Below are 20638 nucleotides of genomic sequence, written 5' to 3' on the forward strand. Positions count from 1 at the left end.
CCCCCCCCCAATAAAAATGAAAAACGCATTTTGCAGCAGTGTTTCCAAAATGGAGCCTCCAGCTGTTGCAAAACAAAAACTCCCAGAATTTCTGGACAGCCACTGACTGTCCAGGCATGCTGGGAGTTTAGCAACAGCTGGAGGCACCCTGTTTGGCTCTACCAGAGCCCTGTCGTATTTCAAGGAAACAGTTTAGGGCCACATATGGGGTGGGAGAAATTACACTACAAATTTTGGGGGGCTTTTTCTCCTTTTACCCCTTATGAAAAGGAAAAGTTGGGGTCTACACCAGCCTGTTAGTGTAAAAAAAAAAATGTTTTACACTAACATGCTGGTGTTGCCCTTTACTTTTTATTTTCACAAGAGGTAAAAGGAAAAAAAGACCCCCAAAATTTGTAACGCAATTTCTCCTGAGTACGGAAATACCCCATATGTGGGCGTAAAATGCTCTGCGGCACACAACAAGGCTCAGGAGTGAGAGCGCACTATGTACATTAGAGGCCTAAATTGGTGATTTGCACAGGAGTGGCTGATTTTACAGCGGCTCTGACAAACGCAAAAAAATAAATACAGACATGTGACCCCATTTTGGAAACTACACCCCTCACAGGATGTAACCAAGGGGTATAGTGAGCTTTAACACCCCACAGGTGTTTGACAAATTTTCATTAAATTTGGATGGGAAAATGAAAAAAAAAAAATTTCACTAAAATGCTGGTGTTACCCTAAATTTTTCATTTGCACAAGGGAAAATAGGAAAAAAGCCCCACAAAATTTGTAACCCCATTTCTTCTGAGTAAGAACATACCCCATATGTGGATGTAAAGTGCTCTGCGGGCAAACTACAATGCTCAGAAGAGAGGGAGCGCCATTGGGATTTTGAAGAGAAAATGTGTCCGGAATTGAAGGCCACGTGTGTTTACAAAGCCCCCATAGTGCCAGAACAATGGACCCCCCCAACATGTGGAGTTTTTGGAAACTACAGCCCTCACGTAATGTAATAAGGGGTACAGTGAGCATTTACACCCCACAGGTGTCTGACAGATTTTTGGAACAGTGGTCTGTGAAAATGAAAAAATGTATTTTTCTTTTGCTCAGTCCACTGTTCCAAAGATCTGTCAAATGCCAGTGGGGTGTCAATGCTCACTGCAGCCCAGATTAAATTCTGTGAGGGGTATAGTTTCCAATATGGGGTCACATGTGGGGAGGTCCACTGTTCTGGCACCACGAGGGGCTTTGTAAACGCACATGGCCCCTGACTTCCATTCCAAACAAATTCACTCTTCAAAAGCTCAATGGCGCTCCTCCTCTTCTGAGCATTGTAGTTCGCCCTCAGAGCACTTGACATCCAAACATGGGGTATTTCCATACTCAGAAGAAATGGGGTTACAAATTTTGGGGGTAGTTTTCTCCAATTACCCCTTGTAAAAATGTAAAATTTGGGGAAAAACTAGCATTTTAGTGAAAAAAATTCTCTTTTCATTTACACATCCAAATTTAACAAAAAGTCTTGAAATACTTGTAAGGTGTTAAGTCTCACTGTACACCTAGTTACGTTCCTTGAGGGGTGTAGTTTCCAAAATAGTATGCCATGTGGGTATTTTTGCTGTTCTGGCACCATAGGGGCTTCCTAAATGCGACATGCCCCCCAAAAACCATTTCAGCAAAATTTGCTTTCCAAAAGCCAAACGTGACTCCATCTCTTCTGAGCATTGTAGTTCGCCCGCAGAGCATTTTACGTCCTAACGGGGTATTTCCATACTCAGAAGAGATGGGTAACAAATTTTGGGGGGCATTTTCTCCCAATACCCTTTATAAAAATTGTAAATTTGGGGGGAAAAAACTGCACTTTAGTAGAAAAAAATATATTTTTATTTTTTTCATTTACACATCCGACTTTAACAAAAAGTCGTCAAACACCTGTGGGGTGTTAAGGCTCACTGGACCCCTTGTTACGTGCCTTGAGGGGTGTAGTTTCCAAAATGGTATGCCATGTGGGGGTTTTGCTGTTCTGGCACCATAGATGTTTCCTAAATGTGACATGCCCCTCAAAAACCATTTCAGAAAAACTTACTGTCCAAAATCCCACTGTCGCTCCTTCCCTTCTGAGCACTCTACTGCGCCCACCGAACACTTGACATACACATATGAGGTATTTCCTTACTCGAGAGAAATTGGGTTACAAATTTTGAGAGGATTTTTCTCCTTTTACCCCTTGAAAAAATTCAAAAACTTGGTTTACAAGAACATGCGAGTGTCACTTTGCTGCTATTCCCGTGAAACACCTAAAGGGTTAACACACTTACTGAATGTCATTTTTAATACTTTGAGGAGTGCAGTTTTTATAATGGGGTCATTTGTGGGGTATTTCTAATAAGAAAGCCCTTCAAATCCACTTCAAACCTGAACTGGTCCATGAAAAATTCTGATTTTGAAAATGTTGTGAAAAATTGGAAAATTGCTGCTGAACTTTGAAGCCCTCTGATGTCTTCCAAAAGTAAAAACATGTCAACTTTATGATGCAAACATGAAGTAGACATATTGTATTTGTGAATCAATATATAATTTATTTGGAATGTCTGTTTTCCTTACAAGCAGAGAGCTTCAAAATTAGAAAAATGCAAAATGTTGCATAATTTATTGGTGAAAAATTTGATGAAAAAATGGAAGTATCGACAAAATTTTACCACTAACATAAAGTAGAATATGTCACGAAAAAACAATCTCTGAATCAGAATGAAAGGTAAAAGCGTCCCAGAGTTATTAATGCTTAAAGTAAAAGTGGTCAGATGTGCAAAAAACACTCTGGTCCTACACTGAAAAATAAAGCGGTACTCCGGTGAAAACCTTTTTTCTTTTAAATCAACTGGTGGCAGAAAGTTAAACAGATTTGTAAATAACTTCTATTAAAAAATCTTAATCCTTCCTGTACTTATTAGCTGCTGAATACTACAGAGGAAATGTTTTTCTTTTTGGAATGCTCTCTGATGACATCACGAGCACAGTTCTCTCTGCTGACGTTATTATAATAATAACGCTTTATTTATTGTTGTCCTTAGTGACATTTGAACCCAAGTCCCCAGCACTGCAAGGCAGCAGTGCTAACCACTGAGCCACCATGCTTCCCTTAGCATACATCTGCTATGCATGGTTGCTAAAATGGACAGAGATGTCAGCAGAGAGCACTGTGCTCATGAGGTCATCAGTGTTCCAAAAAGAAAGGAATTTCCTCTGTAGCATTCAGCAGCTAATAAGTACTGGAAGGATTAAGATTTTTTAATAGAAGTAATTTACAAATATGTTTAACTTTCTGCCACCAGTTGATTTAAAAGAAAAAAGGTTTTCACCGGAGTACCCCTTTAACCCCTTAAGGACGCAGGACGTAAATGTACGTTTGGTGAGGTGGTACTTAACGCACCAGGATGTACATTTACGTCCTAAGCATAACCGCGGGCATCGGAGCGATGCCCGTGTCATGCGCGGCTGACCCCGGCTGCTGATCGCAGCCAGGGACCCGCCGGCAATGGCCGACGCCCGTGATCTCGCGGGCGTCCGACATTAACCCCTCAGGTGTCGGGATCAATACAGATCCCGGCATCTGCGGCAGTTCGCCATTTAAATGAACGATCGGATCGCCCGCAGCGCTGCTGCGGGGATCCGATCATTTATAACGCCGCACGGAGGTCCCCTCTCCTTCCTCCGTGCGGCTCCCGGCGTCTCCTGCTCTGGTCTGTGATCGAGCAGACCAGAGCCGGAGATGACCGATAATACTGATCTGTTCTATGTCCTATACATAGAACAGATCAGTATTAGCAATCATGGTATTGCTATGAATAGTCCCCTATGGGGACTATTCAAGTGTAAAAAAAAATGTAAAAAAATGTAAAAGTTAAAGTAAAAAAAAAGTGAAAAATCCCCTCCCCCAATAAAAAAGTAAAACGTCCGTTTTTTCCTATTTTACCCCCAAAAAGCGTAAAAAACATTTTTTATAGACATATTTGGTATCGCCGCGTGCGTAAATGTCCGAACTATTAAAATAAAATGTTAATGATCCCGTACGGTGAACGGGGTGAACGAAAAAAAATTAAAAAAGTCCAAAATTCCTACTTTTTTAATACATTTTATTTAAAAAAAATTATAAAAAATGTATTAAAAGTTTTTTATATGCAAATGTGGTATCAAAAAAAAGTAAAGATCATGGCGCAAAAAATGAGCCCCCATACCGCCACTTATACGGAAAAATAAAAAAGTTAGAGGTCATCAAAATAAAGGGATTATAAACGTACTAATTTGGTTAAAAAGTTTGTGATTTTTTTTAAGCGCAACAATAATATAAAAGTATATAATAATGGGTATCATTTTAATCGTATTGACCCTCAGAATAAAGAACACATGTCATTTTTAACATAAATTGTACGGCGTGAAAACAAAACCTTCCAAAATTAGCAAAATTGCGTTTTTCGTTTTAATTTCCCCACAAAAATAGTGTTTTTTGGTTGCGCCATACATTTTATGATATAATGAGTGATGTCATTACAAAGGACAACTGGTCGCGCAAAAAACAAGCCCTCATACTAGTCTGTGGATGAAAATATAAAAGAGTTATGATTTTTAGAAGGCGAGGAGGAAAAAATGAAAACGTAAAAATTAAATTGTCTGAGTCCTTAAGGCCAAAATGGGCTGAGTCCTTAAGGGGTTAAGGGGTTAAATAGAAGAATGCTTTAAATTAATTTCTGCTGTATTGTGCTCATGGCGAAAGTCCTGATTATGGCTTCCACTGAAAGAATTGTCATGTCAATTCATTCGACGGAATCCACTTGGAAATGCATTGCAGTCTATGGAGACGGCACATCTCTGATCAGTTGTCTGCAGAATGTCCGCCTAGAAAATGTCCAGGCAGACATTCTGCTGTGTGGACAAGGCCTTGGATGGAAACTTAGCAAAGCAAACATTAGAAAATACAGGTGGGAGTGCATTATAGCCAAAAAAATGTGGACAGTAGATGACACCAGTCATTCGAAATTATGTGCTATTCCAAGCGAGGGGAATTTAGTTTTTGACCCTACTCTAAGAGTCTAGATAACTCTTGAAAAAGTACATAAGAAATATTTCCTGAGGCGAAAGCTTTTACCAGGAATGAATCCTTTGTTACGTGCAATGCTGGAAACTCAGCCAGTAACACATTAAATCCTCACCAAAATGACATACCAATTCTTGAAGCAAAATTAAAATCTGCATTGCAAATTCATAAAATGCAAATTGAGTACATTTAGTTAATTTAACATTTTGACATAGATTATATATCTCTATATTTTTTTTGTGGATTTCATGGTGGAAGCCATTTCAAGATCAGTGTCAAATCCAACTCATATTGTAGAACATACCCTTTGTGTGGTCATGTTTTTATTTGGTTCTTGTGAGAAATATTATATGCTTCATGTAGAAGGTAATAAATTTGTGCCAGAGATTAACTGTACTTGTTAAAGTCCTGGGAACAGCATTTTGTTAGCTATTCAGTACTCGGATCCTTGACTTTATAAATAGACATGTTAATATTATAAAACTTATATTTTATCACTAGCTGGGTACCCGGCATTGCCCAGTTTTTCCAACCTAATCCTTGTAGGGGAGGAAAAACAACATAGGAGGAAGTACTTGTCCTCATATCCCGACCTCATATCCCATCCTCATATCCCGATCTCATATCCCGACCTCATATCCCGACCTCATATCCCGACCTCATATCCCATCCTCACATCCTGACCTCATCTCCCGCCCTCATATCCTGTCCTCATATCTAATCCTTGTATCCTGTCCTCAGGTGGGATTGAAAAGATTTTAGGCCAGAAAAAGGAGGCGTGGTTTTTTATGACTTGCAAGCCGGACCAGAGGACAAAAAGAGTAGAAAATAAAAGGGGTGTGGCTTAAATGGTGGGTGTAGCTTTGTGAAATGGGTTGTGGCATGCGGGATGGATGTGGCTGGACTGACCCACTCACCAGGAGATGCAGAGCAGAGCTTAGAGTAAGGTACTGGAAGTCCTATATACTTGCATGGGACTTAAGACAAAAACACTATCCTTCACGTTAGGGGGTAGGTTAGGGTTAATTTAACTCATATATTTTTATTAGACATAAAAGTAACATGTATGCCAAGTTTCCTCAAAATATCTCCAGCCATTTGGAAGTTATGCTGGAACATAAATTTCCCATAGTCTTAGGCCCCTTTCACACTATAAAAACACTTCCGTTATGAACGCCCGTTAGGAAATCGGCAGTTATATGGCCGGTACAAAATCACTAACGGCCGTTAGAAAATCCCATTATAGTCTATGGGATTCTTCTAATAGCCGATTTAACCAGTTATCGCCCGTTATTAATAACAGCCGTTATTTTGTGACGGGCGATAGTAACGGGAGAATTAGTGCATGCACTATTTCTCCCGTTCATTTGCCCGTCACAAAATAACGGCCGTTATTAATAACGGGTTAAAACGGCTATTAGAAAAATCTCATAGACGATAATGTGATTTTCTAACGCCCGTTAGTGATTTTGTACCGGACGTATAACTGCCGATTTCCTAACGGGTGTTCATAACTGAAGTGTTTTTATAGTGTGAAAGGGGCCTTACATGGGACTTTAAACAAAAACCCCAACCCTCGCAAATGGGGGTGGGTAAGGGTTATTTTACCTATCCTATGTTTGTAGTTGACATAGTAACATATGTACCAAGTTTCATGTTAATATCTTTAGTGGTTTGGAAGTGATGCTGGAACATGCACATACACACACACACACACACACACACTTTGGCCGACACCTTTCATTGTCTTTAGACTGTTTTTATGTGTCTAGAAAAGGTGCAAGCAGAGTTTATTTGCGCCTTTTGGTTTACACATTTCTGCAGATTTTGAGTTGCAATTTACTGATTTTGGCAATACACATGATATAGAAAAGTTTTATTAACTGTGCCTTTTTGTGAAAAGGCACAAAAAAGGCGCAAAGCCACTAAAAAAGTCTCTAAACTACACCAGCCCAGACTTACCTTAGCTTTGTGGTGTATGGGAAAAGTAAAATTTCAGAAAATGGGTACCTGCACAAAATTTATGAAAAGTTCTGCGACCGTTTAATAAATGTATTGTTCCTACACATCACCAGCACACAAAAAAAAAATGTGTAGAAAAATGCTTCACTTACACCTACAATGATAAATGCCGGTCTTTTGAGTTTTATATATGTAGATTAATCACGCAATATACAGAAAAGAAATGCCACCCTTATAGGTGTTGGGTAGTTTTTAGTTTTTTTAAATAATACTATTGGAATTTGGTTAAAAATGAATGTATGTTGTAAGTAAATGTAAACATATTTTTTCAGAAAACATCTGGGAATCAAACTGATTGTGCCAGCAGAGTTGCCTGCTTTCTGCGAAGAGGGTTGGCTGCACACATGCAGTCAACTGTTTGTGTCAACCATACACTATAGTGGACAGTGAACATTTGCATGTGACCGCCACCTCTATAGAGGACCATACTGGCCATTAGGCACTTGAGGGCCTGTGCCTAGGGCTTCAATGTTGACTGGGGACGACACTTGGAAAAGTGGTTTGCCCGCAAATAAAATAGATGGGTTCCCAGGCATCTCCAACCTGTTTGCAGCCGCTGGAGCCAAATTGCATAAGACAGCCAAGTCAGCTGTCTTATGCAATTTGCTTACCTCACATTGACATTATTGGGCTGTGTGCTTATGGCAAAGCGCCAGGAGCTCTGGACAGAAAGTGCTAAATAAAAATAGACCTACATACTTTTCCTGCCCAGGGGTCATTTGTTATCTAAAGGGTCTTTACACAGGGTGATTATCTGTGGAATGGGCCATTTATTGCCCAGTGTAAAGGACCCAGCCATCAGCTGATGGATGAGCAAACTTCTTTCCCTGGTAAAATCTCTTTGCTTTTAACCTTTCCTTTAAACTGGATTCCATTTGCACATTCCAGTTAGCTCTTTTTTATGCACATTTTGTGATGCGTAGAAAGCAGTGGCGGACACAGACAGCAGAGGGCCCCTGTGCAAAAAATTTGCCTGCCCCCCCCCCCCAACATAGATGAACATATAAATGCAAATAAATATATGCTGCCTAAAGGGGGGCTCTAAATCTATGGTGCCTAAAGGGGGGCTCTAAATCTATGCTGCCTAAAGGGGGGCTCTATATCTATGCTGTAGATTTAGAGCCCCCTTTAGGCAGAATAGCTTTAGATCCCCTTTAGGCAGCAGATATTTAGAGCCCCCACATCAGGCACTGGCAGCATACTTACATCTGCCGGCGGGTCGCGGGATGAAGAGATTTCTTGGAGGTGCGCGCTATAAGTGATGTGTGCACGTCATCGCATGTGCCACGCAGGAAGTTGCGCTTGCAATGACGTCACTGCGCGCACCTCTGCCAGGAAGTACCCGCATCCCATGACCCGCAGGCAGATGTAAGTAGCTATTAGCAGAAATCTCCTGCCCGGCGCCCTGGGACTTCATGTCCCAGGCGTCGGGACACGAGAGATACAAATGCTGCATGCATCATTCAGGTCCCATGGTAGGGCCGGCCCAGCATGAGAGGGGGCCAGCTGCCGACGGGCCCCCTCTCACGCTGGGCCCCTGTGCAGTTGAACATGTTGCACATGCGATATGTCCGCCCCTGGTAGAAAGATTATCTAGAATTAAAAATTGAAATATATGAATAACATGTAATTATTCATGAATCTCATTCTCAAAGGGGTTTTCATAAGACTTCAGACTGCATTTTCTGTACTGTATGTCAAGATGCAACAAGTGCTCTGCATCAGGGACATCACCTTCTGAACAGCACCTGCAGGTATCACCAGTAGATGATTACCAGTGTTTTTTTTGGTTTTTGTTAGATCTTCTTAGAGAAAAAAAAAATATATATTTTTTCATTTAACAGACTCCTTTCCTTTTCCCCCTTCCCAACCCTCCACCCAACTCACTGAAAAAGAGCTTGATTCTGTCTTGTGCATCAGTATTGTCAATATTTTATAATCTTGCAGATATAAACTGACCCCCCTCCTTCCCCAGAACAGTGCTTACATTATACTTTTTTTTTATTTATGCATTCAGTGTTGTTCTAACACATTCTTACTATATAATATAATCTGGATTATGTATATTACTATTTAGTAGGGAGTTGAATAATGTTTCATGCGCTATATATACATATATAGAACCAAGCACGCTGAGCGAAAAAAGAAAGAAAATCATGGCTGGATTGAGTCTTTGTACATCTGAACCAGGATGAGAAGAAAAGGGCAGGGGAATTACGCCAGTCAGAGAGGACATCACCTGTAACCTTTAAACTGTATTTATCACCTAGATTTTTGTTTTTGTTTTTAATGATTAGAGCCAAATACTAAAACAAGTTTTTTTTTTTTATCTGTTTCTATTTTCTGATTGTAATTTTTTTTTCATTTACATTTTTAGTACATTAATATGGGGGAGACTTCTTGTCTGAGCAGCTTTTATTAGCATTCAGAGAGCATTTAAATTTTACAGCAAGTCCCATAGACATAGGCAGAATAGTCTGGAACAGACCTCATTGTATGGGAGAGGTTTGTAAGCATGCTCTGTGATCTTTGCAGAGGTCATTCTGGGGGGGGGGGGTGGCGGGGGGTAAATTGCTGAGCTCTGAATGTCATCTATTGTTAATGGTGTCTTATCCATATACTGTGTCAACCTGTACTGCAACCCTGTCTGTTATGGTAAGAAAGACACAAGTGAATAATTCAAATCTGCAAAAACTTGTAAGGGGGAAATTTATCAAAACCTGTGCAGAGAAAAAGTGGAGCAGTGACATTTTCCCTTTAAATGTTGTTACCTGTGCATTTAATAAGTTATGGGTTCAACTTGTACCCGCCACAATGACAACCTACAGACAAACATTGTGGCACTGGTAAGTGAACACCAGATTTCATTTTTTCAGAGGCCTTTAAAAAAAACAAAAAAACAATAATTGTAATAATAAATAAAGCTGGAATCTGATTGGGTGCTATGAGTAACTTACTCCACTGTTGTTCTGCTCAATTTCTGATCGGTTTCTTGTATGCTTCTTTGCTGTTGCTGTTTCCATGGTGCCCTTTGCTTACCCCATCCTGGCGGGCAATCCCTAGCCATATAGTTTTTTTTACCTGCCTTTGGAAAAGATTTGTCACTCCCTCATGTCAAGAGAAGACCGAGAAGTGGTTATGAGCAGGGACTGAGCATCGTTGAAGCAGTGATGGCTAAGGACTCTGGCAAGCGAGATTCACTTTTTTAGCAGTTTCACAATGAGGGGCTGTCCCACATGATAGAGGATAACTGCTGACTGGGTGTGACAGTCTCAAGAACAGGGTTCCGTGTCTCCCGGTGGAACGGAACAGAGAGTTGGGGATGCGTGCTGCATTCATTCTCTATGGTTTCTGCCAGAGATAGCCGAATACTGCATTAGCTGTCTCCAAGGCTCTGATAGAGAATGAATGGATGTTTCATACAGAATGTAATTCTAAAAAAGGATGACTGTATTGATACATAACTGCACTGACATTTACACAGCTGGCAAATGCTTGATTGGGGGGCACCCAGAAGCCCACCAATCACCTGTTTCCTAGAGCCGTAATAGTGACAACAAATACTGAAGCAGCCTGTTCACTATGTAGAAAGCTGTGTGCTTTATGGCTCTGTTCATTGTGTGTTGCTGCCTTGCTGTAAATGTCAAGTAAAGACTTCCACAGAGCGGTGGGTGGATAGCGGCGGTGGGTGGATAGTGGCGCTGATCAGGATATCCTGATCAGCACCGCTATCCCCCCACCACTCTGTGGAAGTCTTTACTTGTCTTTTCTCGTAATGTCGGGGAGGCTGCAGACCAGGGATTTACTCACTCACGCTGACCATTGTTGTGAATTCACACAACCGCCTCTGGTAAGAGTTCCTCACCACATTAGTTTGATCCTTACATTGGCGATCTTACGCTATGGAGCGCTCTTTCATTTCTTTTTTGCGGGAAATGTGGCACTGGGAAACATCTGATTGGTAAGGAACCAGGTGTCAGCACCTCACCGATCAGATATTGATGACCTAGTTTAAACAACTACAGTGATTACTTATGTCTCTAGGCTACAATGTTTTTCCTTGGCTGTTTCCTCTGTGCACTGTTGATAGACCTATCTGCAGGGAGGAGAGCGAGAGGAATGTGCAGCCTCACAGTTATTGGGAAGAAAAATTTTAGGAACACTTTGTCCGAGGGAAGAATTAGTGGGATGAGAAGGGCTCTATGGGTCCCTGCTGCTACCCCCAATAGCTTTACTACTGTCCAAATATAACACTTGCATTTATATGCAATCCTGGATCATACAGGTGGCCAGTTTTATAGTGAGGCCAAACAAATAATACAAAAATGCATCAGCCAATGTAAGCGATTCATCACAACCTGTCTAGAGGAAAAGTTGCTGAGTTGTCCATAGCAACCAATCAGATTGCTTCTTTCATTTTTGAAAAGGCCTCTGAAAAATGAAAGAAGCAATCTGATTGGTTGCTATGGGCAACTCAGCAACTTTTCGCCTGGACAGGTTTTGATAAATCTAACCCTACATCCTCTGGAGTTTTCCAGCATAATAATGCACCCACTGGATGCAGCTGTGGTGTCAGCGGGGTGCAATGCAGGGTAGATGTTATAACCCAGGGGGCAGATGCTATTAACCCCTTCTTGACGTGATGCCAGGACGTGGTTTAGCCTTAACCACCCAAAGGTAATACCGCTGGTCCTGGGTTAGGCAACTATACAGAAGACGTGACTGACTTGATATTTGACATGAAGATGACTTTGAGCTTACTTGAGCTGACTTTGTGGCTGTAGACTTTAGGCTTGAGGCCTCCAATGCTCTGGACATACACACTGAGACGACTGCACTGGACCTCAGCAGGAGCAAGAGTGCTGGAAGAGAGAGAGTGCAGCCCCTCCTCTGGTTGTTATATAGGGTTGGGGGGGGGGGGGGGGGGCTGTGCAAGGAGCTCATAGGTCACTTGGAGGGTCAACTGGTCACTAGTGCCTCCTGGGTAACATCACATGGCCATAGCAATTAAAGAAACACTACGCTTTTAACCCCTTAAGGACCGGGGTTTTTTCCGTTTTTGCATTTTCGTTTTTTGCTCCTTGCCTTTAAAAAAACATAACTCTTTCAATTTTGCACCTAAAAATCCATATGCTGGCTTATTTTTTGCGCCACCAATTCTACTTTGTAATGACATCAGTCATTATGCCCAAAAATCTACGGTGAAACGGAAAAAAAAAATCATTGTGCGACAAAATTGAAAAAAAAACGCTGTTTTGTAACTTTTGGGGGTTTCCATTTCTGCGTAGTACATTTTTCGGTAAAAATGACACCTTATCTTTATTCTGTAGGTTCATACGATTAAAATGATATCCTACTGATATAGGTTTGATTTTGTTCTACTTCTGGAAAAAATCATAACTACATGCAGGAAAATTCATACGTTTAAAATTGTCATCTTCTGACCCCTATAACTTTTTTTATTTTTCCGTTTATGGGGCGGTATGAGGGTTCATTTTTTGCGCCGTGATCTGAAGTTTTTAACGGTAACATTTTTGCATTGATAGGACTTATTGATCGCTTTTTATTCATTTTTAAATTATATAAAAAGTGACCAAGAATGCACTATTTTGGAATTTGGAATTTTTTTGCCCGCACGCCATTGACCGAGTGGTTTAATTAATGATATATTTTTATAATTCGGACATTTCTGCACGCGGTGATACCATATATGTTTATTTTTATTTACATTGTGGTTTTTTTTTAATGGGAAAAGGGGGGTGATTCAAACTTTTAATAGGGGAGGGGTTAAATGATATTCATTCACTTTTTTTTTCACTTTTTTTTTTGCAGTGTTATAGCTCCCATAGGGACCTATAACACTGCACACACTGATCTTCATCATTGATCACTGGTTTCTCATAGGAAACTAGTGATCGACGATTCTGCCGCATGACTGCTCATGCCTGGATCTCAGGCACTGAGCAGTCATTCGGCGATCGGACAGCGAGGAGGCAGGTAGGGGCCCTCCCGCTGTCCTGTAAGCTGTTTGGGATGCCGCGATTTCGCCGCGGCTATCCCGAACAGCCCACTGAGTTAACCGGCAGCTTTCCCTTTCGGTTAATAGCGCATGGCGCCGCGATCGGCGCTGCGCGCTATTAGCGGCGGGTCCCGGCTTCACTATGACGCCGGGCCCGCCGTGCTATGATGCGGGGTTACCGTTTAACCCCGCGTTATATCACGAGAGCAGGACCAAGGACGTACCAGTACGTCCTTGGTCCTTAAGGGGTTAATGTATAACATATGTACACTGTGGTTAACACTGGAGCCCCCTGGGGACATGAAGTGAGACTGCCTGACAGAGCAGGAGAGGTACAGAGAAACACCATCCCGTACTGGGCCACCACACAGCATTTTGACCACATACAGCCAGCTGCTCATTTGGCTTCACCGTTACATCTTCATTCTTTATTAGTTACTGTATTTTGTCTGCAATTGTAGAATCTACACACATTGTATTTTCAACATAATTTTCCAGTTCTTTTTTGGTACAGTGTAGAAAAAAAATTCCCATCAGTAGGCTAGCTCATGCTGACATATTTATTTAAAGGAGTTTTATATACAAAAACATATTGATCACAGGGGGCCCCCTCCACTAGATCAATAGTACGAGGGTCACACTCAGTACATGTCAGTCTCCGCTAAACACTAATTCCCCCTCGCCACAGTTGTCCTTAAGAGAAGGATTAACCTTTTATGTTAATAGGCCAGTCAGACTGACAGTGTATTTACAACAGTAATTTACTGGGCACACAAAATACTTAATACTATTTGGTAACATATTGGATCAGACTACAGCAGCTTCATGACATTTCAAATGTAGAACAGGTATTTTCTAGACTTTACTATTTTTAGGGAATGTTTTAACTGTGAAGTCAATTTTTTGTCTATCAATTTTGGACTGCTATTATGGTAGAATACATTCTGTATTAAACTTTAAAGTCCACACAAACCTGTTTCAGTGTATGTGGTCTTGATACTGGGTAGGTCCATGCTGTGCTATCTTTGCAAACAGTCATAATGTATACGTTACTTAAAGGGGTTGTGCGCTGCCCTGACTTTCGGAGCTCCGCTCACAGCTTCCGGAAGTTTATTACTTCGAACGCTGTGTGCGGGCTTCCGTGTTAGCGGCCGCCGGGCGTGACCTCACGCCCGGCCCCTCGTGACGTCTCGCCCACCCCCTCGTGGCGTCTTACCCGCCCCCTCAATGAAAGTCTATGGGAAGGGGGCGCGACCGCTGTCATGCCCCCTTCCCATGGACTTTGGTAGAGGGGCCGGGCGAGACGTCATGAGGGGCCGGGCGAGACGTCACGAGGGGCCGGGCGGACACGGAAGCCCGCACACAGCGTTCGGAGTAATGAACTTCCGGACACTATGAGCGGAGCTCCGAAAGTCAGGGCAGCGCACAACCCCTTTAAATGAGCTCTGTCAGATTCAAAAACATTTTATATGTTGTACATCTTGGCAAAACATTAACCTCTCTAATATACTTCATAAGTAAATTTTATTTCCTTTTTCTAGAAATCATGGCTTCTAAAATCCAAGCTGAAGCATAGGCATGGACAAAGTCCAGTAGATGAGGGTGGGCTAGCACTCTTCTGTGCTCTCTCCTGTCCTATCAGACACCTATCAGATAGAGTGCTAGCCCACCCTCACTTACTGGACTTTGTCCACACCTGTGCTTCAGCTTGGACAAAGCCATTTTATAAGCCATGATTTCTATAAAAAAGGAAATACAATTTTCTAATGAAGCACATTAGAAAAGTTCATGTTTTGGCAAGATGTACAACATATAAAAAGTTTTTGTATCTGACAGTGTCCATATAAATATTTTCAGTAAACATTACAAATACATTCTCATATTAGTATAATACATCAGAGTTAAAGACTCTCAACAATGATAATACATTGTGCTTCCAACAAATCCCTGTTAAATGTCCTTGTAGGACACATTAGACAAAATACTTTTGTACATAGCAGTGCTGTGTGCAGAAAGCTTTACCGTTGCAACATTATATAAACTATTACCCCCAGAACTAATGATTTTAGTGGAGAATATCTAACACCGCATGGAATGGTAAATTTCACAATTTTATTTGTGCCTATGAAATCAGGCATTTGGATGTACAATATAGTTGCAAACATCTACAAGATAGAGCTTTAAAGGGGTACTCCAGTGGAAAACTTTTTTTTTTTTTTTTTTTTTAAACAACTGGTGCCTGAAAGTTAAACAGATTTGCAAATGACTTCTAATAAAAAAATCTTAATCCTTCCAGTACTTATTAGCTGCTGAATACTACAGAGGAAATTATTTTCTTTTTTGAACACAGTGCTCTCTGCTGACATCACGAGCACAGTGCTTTCTGCTGACATCTTTGTACATTTTAGGAACTGTCCAGAGCAGCATATGTTTGCTATGGGGATTTTCTCCTACTCTGGACAGTTCTTAAAATGGACAGAGATGTCCACAGAGAGCACTGTGCTCGTGATTCAGCAGAGAGCTCTGTGTTCCAAAAATAAAAGAATTTACTCTGTAGTATTCAGCAGCTAATAAGTACTGGAAGGATTAAGATTTTTTTAATTGAAGTAATTTACAAATCTGTATAACTTTCTGGCACCAGTGGATTTAAAAAAAAAATAATAAATAAAAAGTTTTCCTCCGGAGTACCCCTTTAATATGGCTAAGTGCATAAAAAAGGGAGAAGGATTGGTGCTCAAGGCTCTGGAAGCAATAGACACTCATTGAATACATATTCTCCAATATAGATCAGCTGATTATCATCTCTAAAAAGTGAAACACTTACAATCGTCTTAAGTATTGGCTTAAACACTGAGATAGAGTTGTCTTTTTTTTTATTCTCCTTAAAAGCAATGTGTCATCAGAAAGTGACCTTGATGTAGTTTATATTTAAAGGGGGTTCCCTCTCTTGCCACAGGATAGGCCATTAATATGTCATCTGTGTAGTGCTGACACCCAGCACCACTGCTGATCAGTTGATCACCACGGTCCCAGCACCCAAAAAAAAAAAAAGAGACAATGTACAGTGTCCAGCAGCCTCAGCTCTGTACATTGTTTGTAGTGGAGGCTCAGAGTTTTTGCAGGTCAACTCCCATTTACATCAATGGCAGCTAGGTTACAATAGCCTAGCCTCACCACTGTATAGGCCACATCTTTGGATAGGCCATCAATAGTTTTTGGCCATAAAACCCCTTTAGGGTACGTTAACACGTACATTATTCTGTGCAGATTTGATGCGCAGGATTTCAAGCTGTGTTCAGTTTATATTGAAATCTGCAGCATAAAATCCTGCGCATCAAATCTGCGTGTCAAATCTGCACAGAATACTGTACGTGTGAATAGACCATTAGGGTACGTTCACACGAGCGGATTTTTTTTGCAGGTTTTCCGGTACGTATTTGAAAGTGGGCAGGCTCTTCTCGGCTGTCCGCAGCAGATTTTCCGCCGTGGAATTTACACTGCGGAAAATCTGCCGCAGTCCCTATTGACTTTAATGGGGCTTGCAGCGGATTTTCTGCAACGTAAATTACGCCGCGAAAAATCTGCTGCAGACAGCTGAGAAGAGCCTGCCCACTTTCAAATATGCAGCGGAAAACAAAAAAAATTTGCCCGTGTGAACGTACCCTAAAGATGTTTATCTTATTTTTCATTTTATAATATATTCAAAAATCCTGATATCTTATGGTTTTAATTTTGACCACTAAGTCTAATAATAAGCTGATGCTTTCTGTTCTGTATCGAAAACTCCTCTTTATCATCACAAGCAGAATTACGATGATAGGTGATACCAGTATATAGATAAGATGGATCATCTCATTCACAATAAGTGATTGTCTAGAAAACATAAAAGTGTATATGGTTCCCTCCAGCCTATTGCTTCCTATGTCCACGGAGCTGCTGTAAAGCATACCTCTAAATGCTGTGAAGAAACCTCAGGCAGTATGGTTGCCCATATAATAATGTACAATGAAATAACATAAAATGTTACAATTAAAAAGAGAAAAGGATGTTTTAGTATCTGTCTCTAATCGGTGAAATAAATCACCAAATTACACTATACGGTATTGAGTGGTCAAATTCTAAAACCCTTGGCAGTAAAGATCAAAATACAGTGGTCCCTCAAGTTACAATATTAATTGGTTCCGGGACGACCATTGTATGTTGAGACCAGAACTCTATGGAAACCTGATAATTGGTTCTGAAGCCCCAAAATGTCATCCAAAAATAGGAAAAAGTGAGAATTAAAGAAAAATAAGTAGATAACTAATATAGATAAAGCAAGTCCTTACATATAAAAGTAGGAAAGATCTGCTGAGAGCTGTAAATCATTGTCTATGTCAGTGTTTTCCAAGCAGGGAGCCTCCAGCTGTTGCAAAACTACAACTCCCAGCATGCCCGGACAGCCAAAGGCTGTGTAGTTTTGCAACAGCTGGGAAACATGTATGTGGGAAACATCCCACAAGACATACAAAGAGAGATTGATCTTAAGGGGTTACAAGAACTCAGCAGAGTTACCTTAATGGGCATCAGGGGAAGGGGAAATATTCTCACTCTAATATAAAGGCCGCCACCCCCTGTATTGGTATTCTATCCTTGCCTTTTGAGGCTATCCATCTCCTTAACATGATGGTGCCAACAAAGACAGACAATCCCTACTTATTGATACATTGGGGAAAAAAATAACAAACCGAGGAAAGGGGTTAGATACCAAACATCGTTGGGTCACCCAAAATGATGTGATACCCAAGAGAAGATCTCCATGTGGGATCAAACAACAATGCCCCTAAGATCAAAGAAAATTTTAAACAGGAACAGAAATCTGTGCTTGGACTTTTGCTCTGTTTCCCACAAGTTTCTAATACAATGTTCAGTAGGTTTATCAGGGCCTACAGAGATAAATACATATAAATGGGCAATATCAATATTATTAGTATGTGGGTGCTGCACGGAGGTCATGGGGGGTCCCAGCGGCAGGCCCCCCCACAATCAGACATCTTATCCCCTATCCTTTGGATAGGGGATAAGATGTATTTGGCCAGAGTACCCCTTTAATATGCAGTATTTATCACACAGACTTGTGGGTGAGAGGAACAAAGCTTATCTGGAATTCAGACAGACTCTTGTAGTATGCAGAATAACTTCTAGACGAGCATATACTGCAGAGATAGATGTAGAGTATGCATTAGAAGCAGGGGTCAAGTCCTGGGAAAAAAGTGCAGGAACTTACCCAAGATTTCAACTGAAGGGCTGGTCCTGCAGAACTCATGCTAATGGGAACAGTGTTGCTGCTGTGGAAAAAGTGCAGGAACTTAGTTCCTATGCGTTCCTGCAGGACTTGAGCCCTGATTAGAAGGTAGTATTAGCCGTGCCACAATTGTGCATGAAGATACAGTTAGAGATGAGCGAATTTACAGTAAATTCGATTCGTCACGAACTTCTCGGCTCGGCAGTTGATGTCTTATCCTGCATAAATGAGTTCAGCTTTCAGGTGCTCCCGTGGGCTGGAAAAGGTGGATACAGTCCTAGGAGACTCTTTCCTAGGACTATATCCACCTTTTCCAGCCCACCGGAGCACCTGAAAGCTGAACTAATTTATGCAGGAGAAGTCATCAACTGCCGAGCCAAGAAGTTCATGACGAATCGAATTTACTGTAAATTCGCTCATCTCTAGATACAGTAAAAATAAATAAATAGGTACATGTTATTATGGCTAAGCTAGAGCATCCAAAGCCATACATGCCTGTAGAGGTGTGGCATTTAGTCACTTCAGTACACACAGCCATAGAACAATAGATGCAAACATGCGTAAGTCAAATGAACCCCACTATGCTTCTGGGGCCAAGTAATACAGACAACAGGCCAAGAAAACAAGGCGCCCATTGCCTCTTTTATAAAGTGCCAGTGTAGTGCTATGCAATAGATATAATGCCAGTACATAAAGAGAAGGGTACCTAGCCCATTCTCAGTCTCATAGAGGTCACTGGTTAATTTCCTATACCATAATCCTCCACAGTCCAAGAATTAATTTTGCCTAATTGGTTGTATGTATTTCTGGTGATACTTAAATCTGTAAAAAAAAAAAAAAAAAATCTAGGTGACACATTCCCTTTAAAAACTTGAAAAGAAGACTATAACAATGTTTCACTTCTAGTCCCAGATATGCATTTACTTTTCTTGGAATCTGTGCTGCTGACAGGCAGGTATCTGTTTAGTCATTGGGACACATAAATCAGAAGTCTTTTTCATATTGGCTGTAGTCCACACATGAATATAGGCTTAGTGGTCTTACAGACAAAAATCTCATTGCCCACGCAGTACAGACATGCGGAAGTACATTGCTCTAATAATGTTGTAACAACTCACATTTCTTTGTGCCACTTCCAGTAAGACACAACATGACAGCATTGGTAATGCGGTTGGCTCCATGTATTTCACTTACTGACCAGTGTATTGCTGTATCCTGATCATTATTCACCTGTATGGCGCATGCATCAAGTAGGAAATCACTTCTCTGTATCTTTCCAAGGATGGCCACTAAGGCTTCTCAGAAATGTAGAAAGCACTAGAATATCTTACCTATGTGCAGTTGTCTATCCACCTAATCAAATCAACTCCTGAACAAACAGCATTATCAGATTATTCGTCATAGTACCAGTTTTAAGCCCATCATACTATCTTCCCTCGGACCCCAATGTACCTGAGCACTCTGTAGACCCCAGACTGACTGAGCCACTCTGAAAAACTTGCTAGTGGAAGCTGAGCTATTTTTAGGGTGGGATTTGCTGACACTGACCTTGGTGGTGAGGTGGAGCAGCCTGCAGAAAGGGGGGGTCAGCTGTTTTATCTGCTTGTCAGACAGGACTGTTAGGGGGCAAAAGACCCTTAACCCTGACAGACAGCAGTCTGGTCTGTAAAAAAAAAAACAAAAAAAAAAACCTGCTTTGTTCCCTATTTACTACAGGCCCACACATGAAGAAGAGTAGTAATTATCACATTAATCTTGTCCATAGAAAAAAGAGTAACATAATCCTAAAACGTGTCAATATAACTGCTAATACATGTGTTGCGTCTACGGATGACTAAAAAAAATCTTACATTTTATGTAACTTTATATAGCGGGAGATTTATCAAAACCTGTGCAGAGGAAAAACTTGCCCAGTTGCCCATAGCAACCAATCAGATCACTTCTTTCAATTTTAGTAAGGGACTGTGGAAAAATGAAACAAGCGATCTGATTGGTTGCTATGGGAAACCAGACAACTGTTCCTCTGCACAGGTTTTGATAAATCTCCCCCTATGTTCTTACTTGTGAAGCTTATTTTTCATTTTATTCTACTATTCCTATGATCCGTCTTTCTCACACACAATTTATTATACTGTTCAGTTTGGTAATAGGGGGGGGGGGGGGGGGTATTTATCAATTTTGCCTGTTGACAGTTTCTTTTTACCCTTTTTTTTTTTTCACTATGGTTTTCGTG

At 41.0% G+C, this 20638-nt stretch overlaps 1 protein-coding gene across 9 annotated transcripts in view; it reads right to left on the bottom strand.

Moving 5' to 3' along the window:
* Positions 1 to 20360, bottom strand: part of LOC130282724 (dual specificity phosphatase 29-like) — a 57152-nt gene extending 36792 nt beyond the window's left edge. The window contains exons 1-2 of one of the 9 annotated variants that reach the window (XM_056531288.1): positions 19858 to 20244; positions 19636 to 19774 (exon numbers count right to left, since the gene is read on the bottom strand). Coding sequence is in view for 5 of the 9 variants with exons in the window: in XM_056531279.1 (XP_056387254.1) it covers positions 10060 to 10125 (66 nt within the window). In the remaining 4 variants the exon portion in view is untranslated. The other 8 variants (XM_056531284.1, XM_056531283.1, XM_056531285.1 and 5 more) reach the window with 8 other exon arrangements.
* Between the last annotated feature and the right edge of the window lie 278 nt (positions 20361 to 20638).

This window comes from Hyla sarda, chromosome 7, assembly GCF_029499605.1.
Source record: "Hyla sarda isolate aHylSar1 chromosome 7, aHylSar1.hap1, whole genome shotgun sequence".
NCBI classification, from domain to species: Eukaryota; Metazoa; Chordata; class Amphibia; order Anura; family Hylidae; genus Hyla; species Hyla sarda.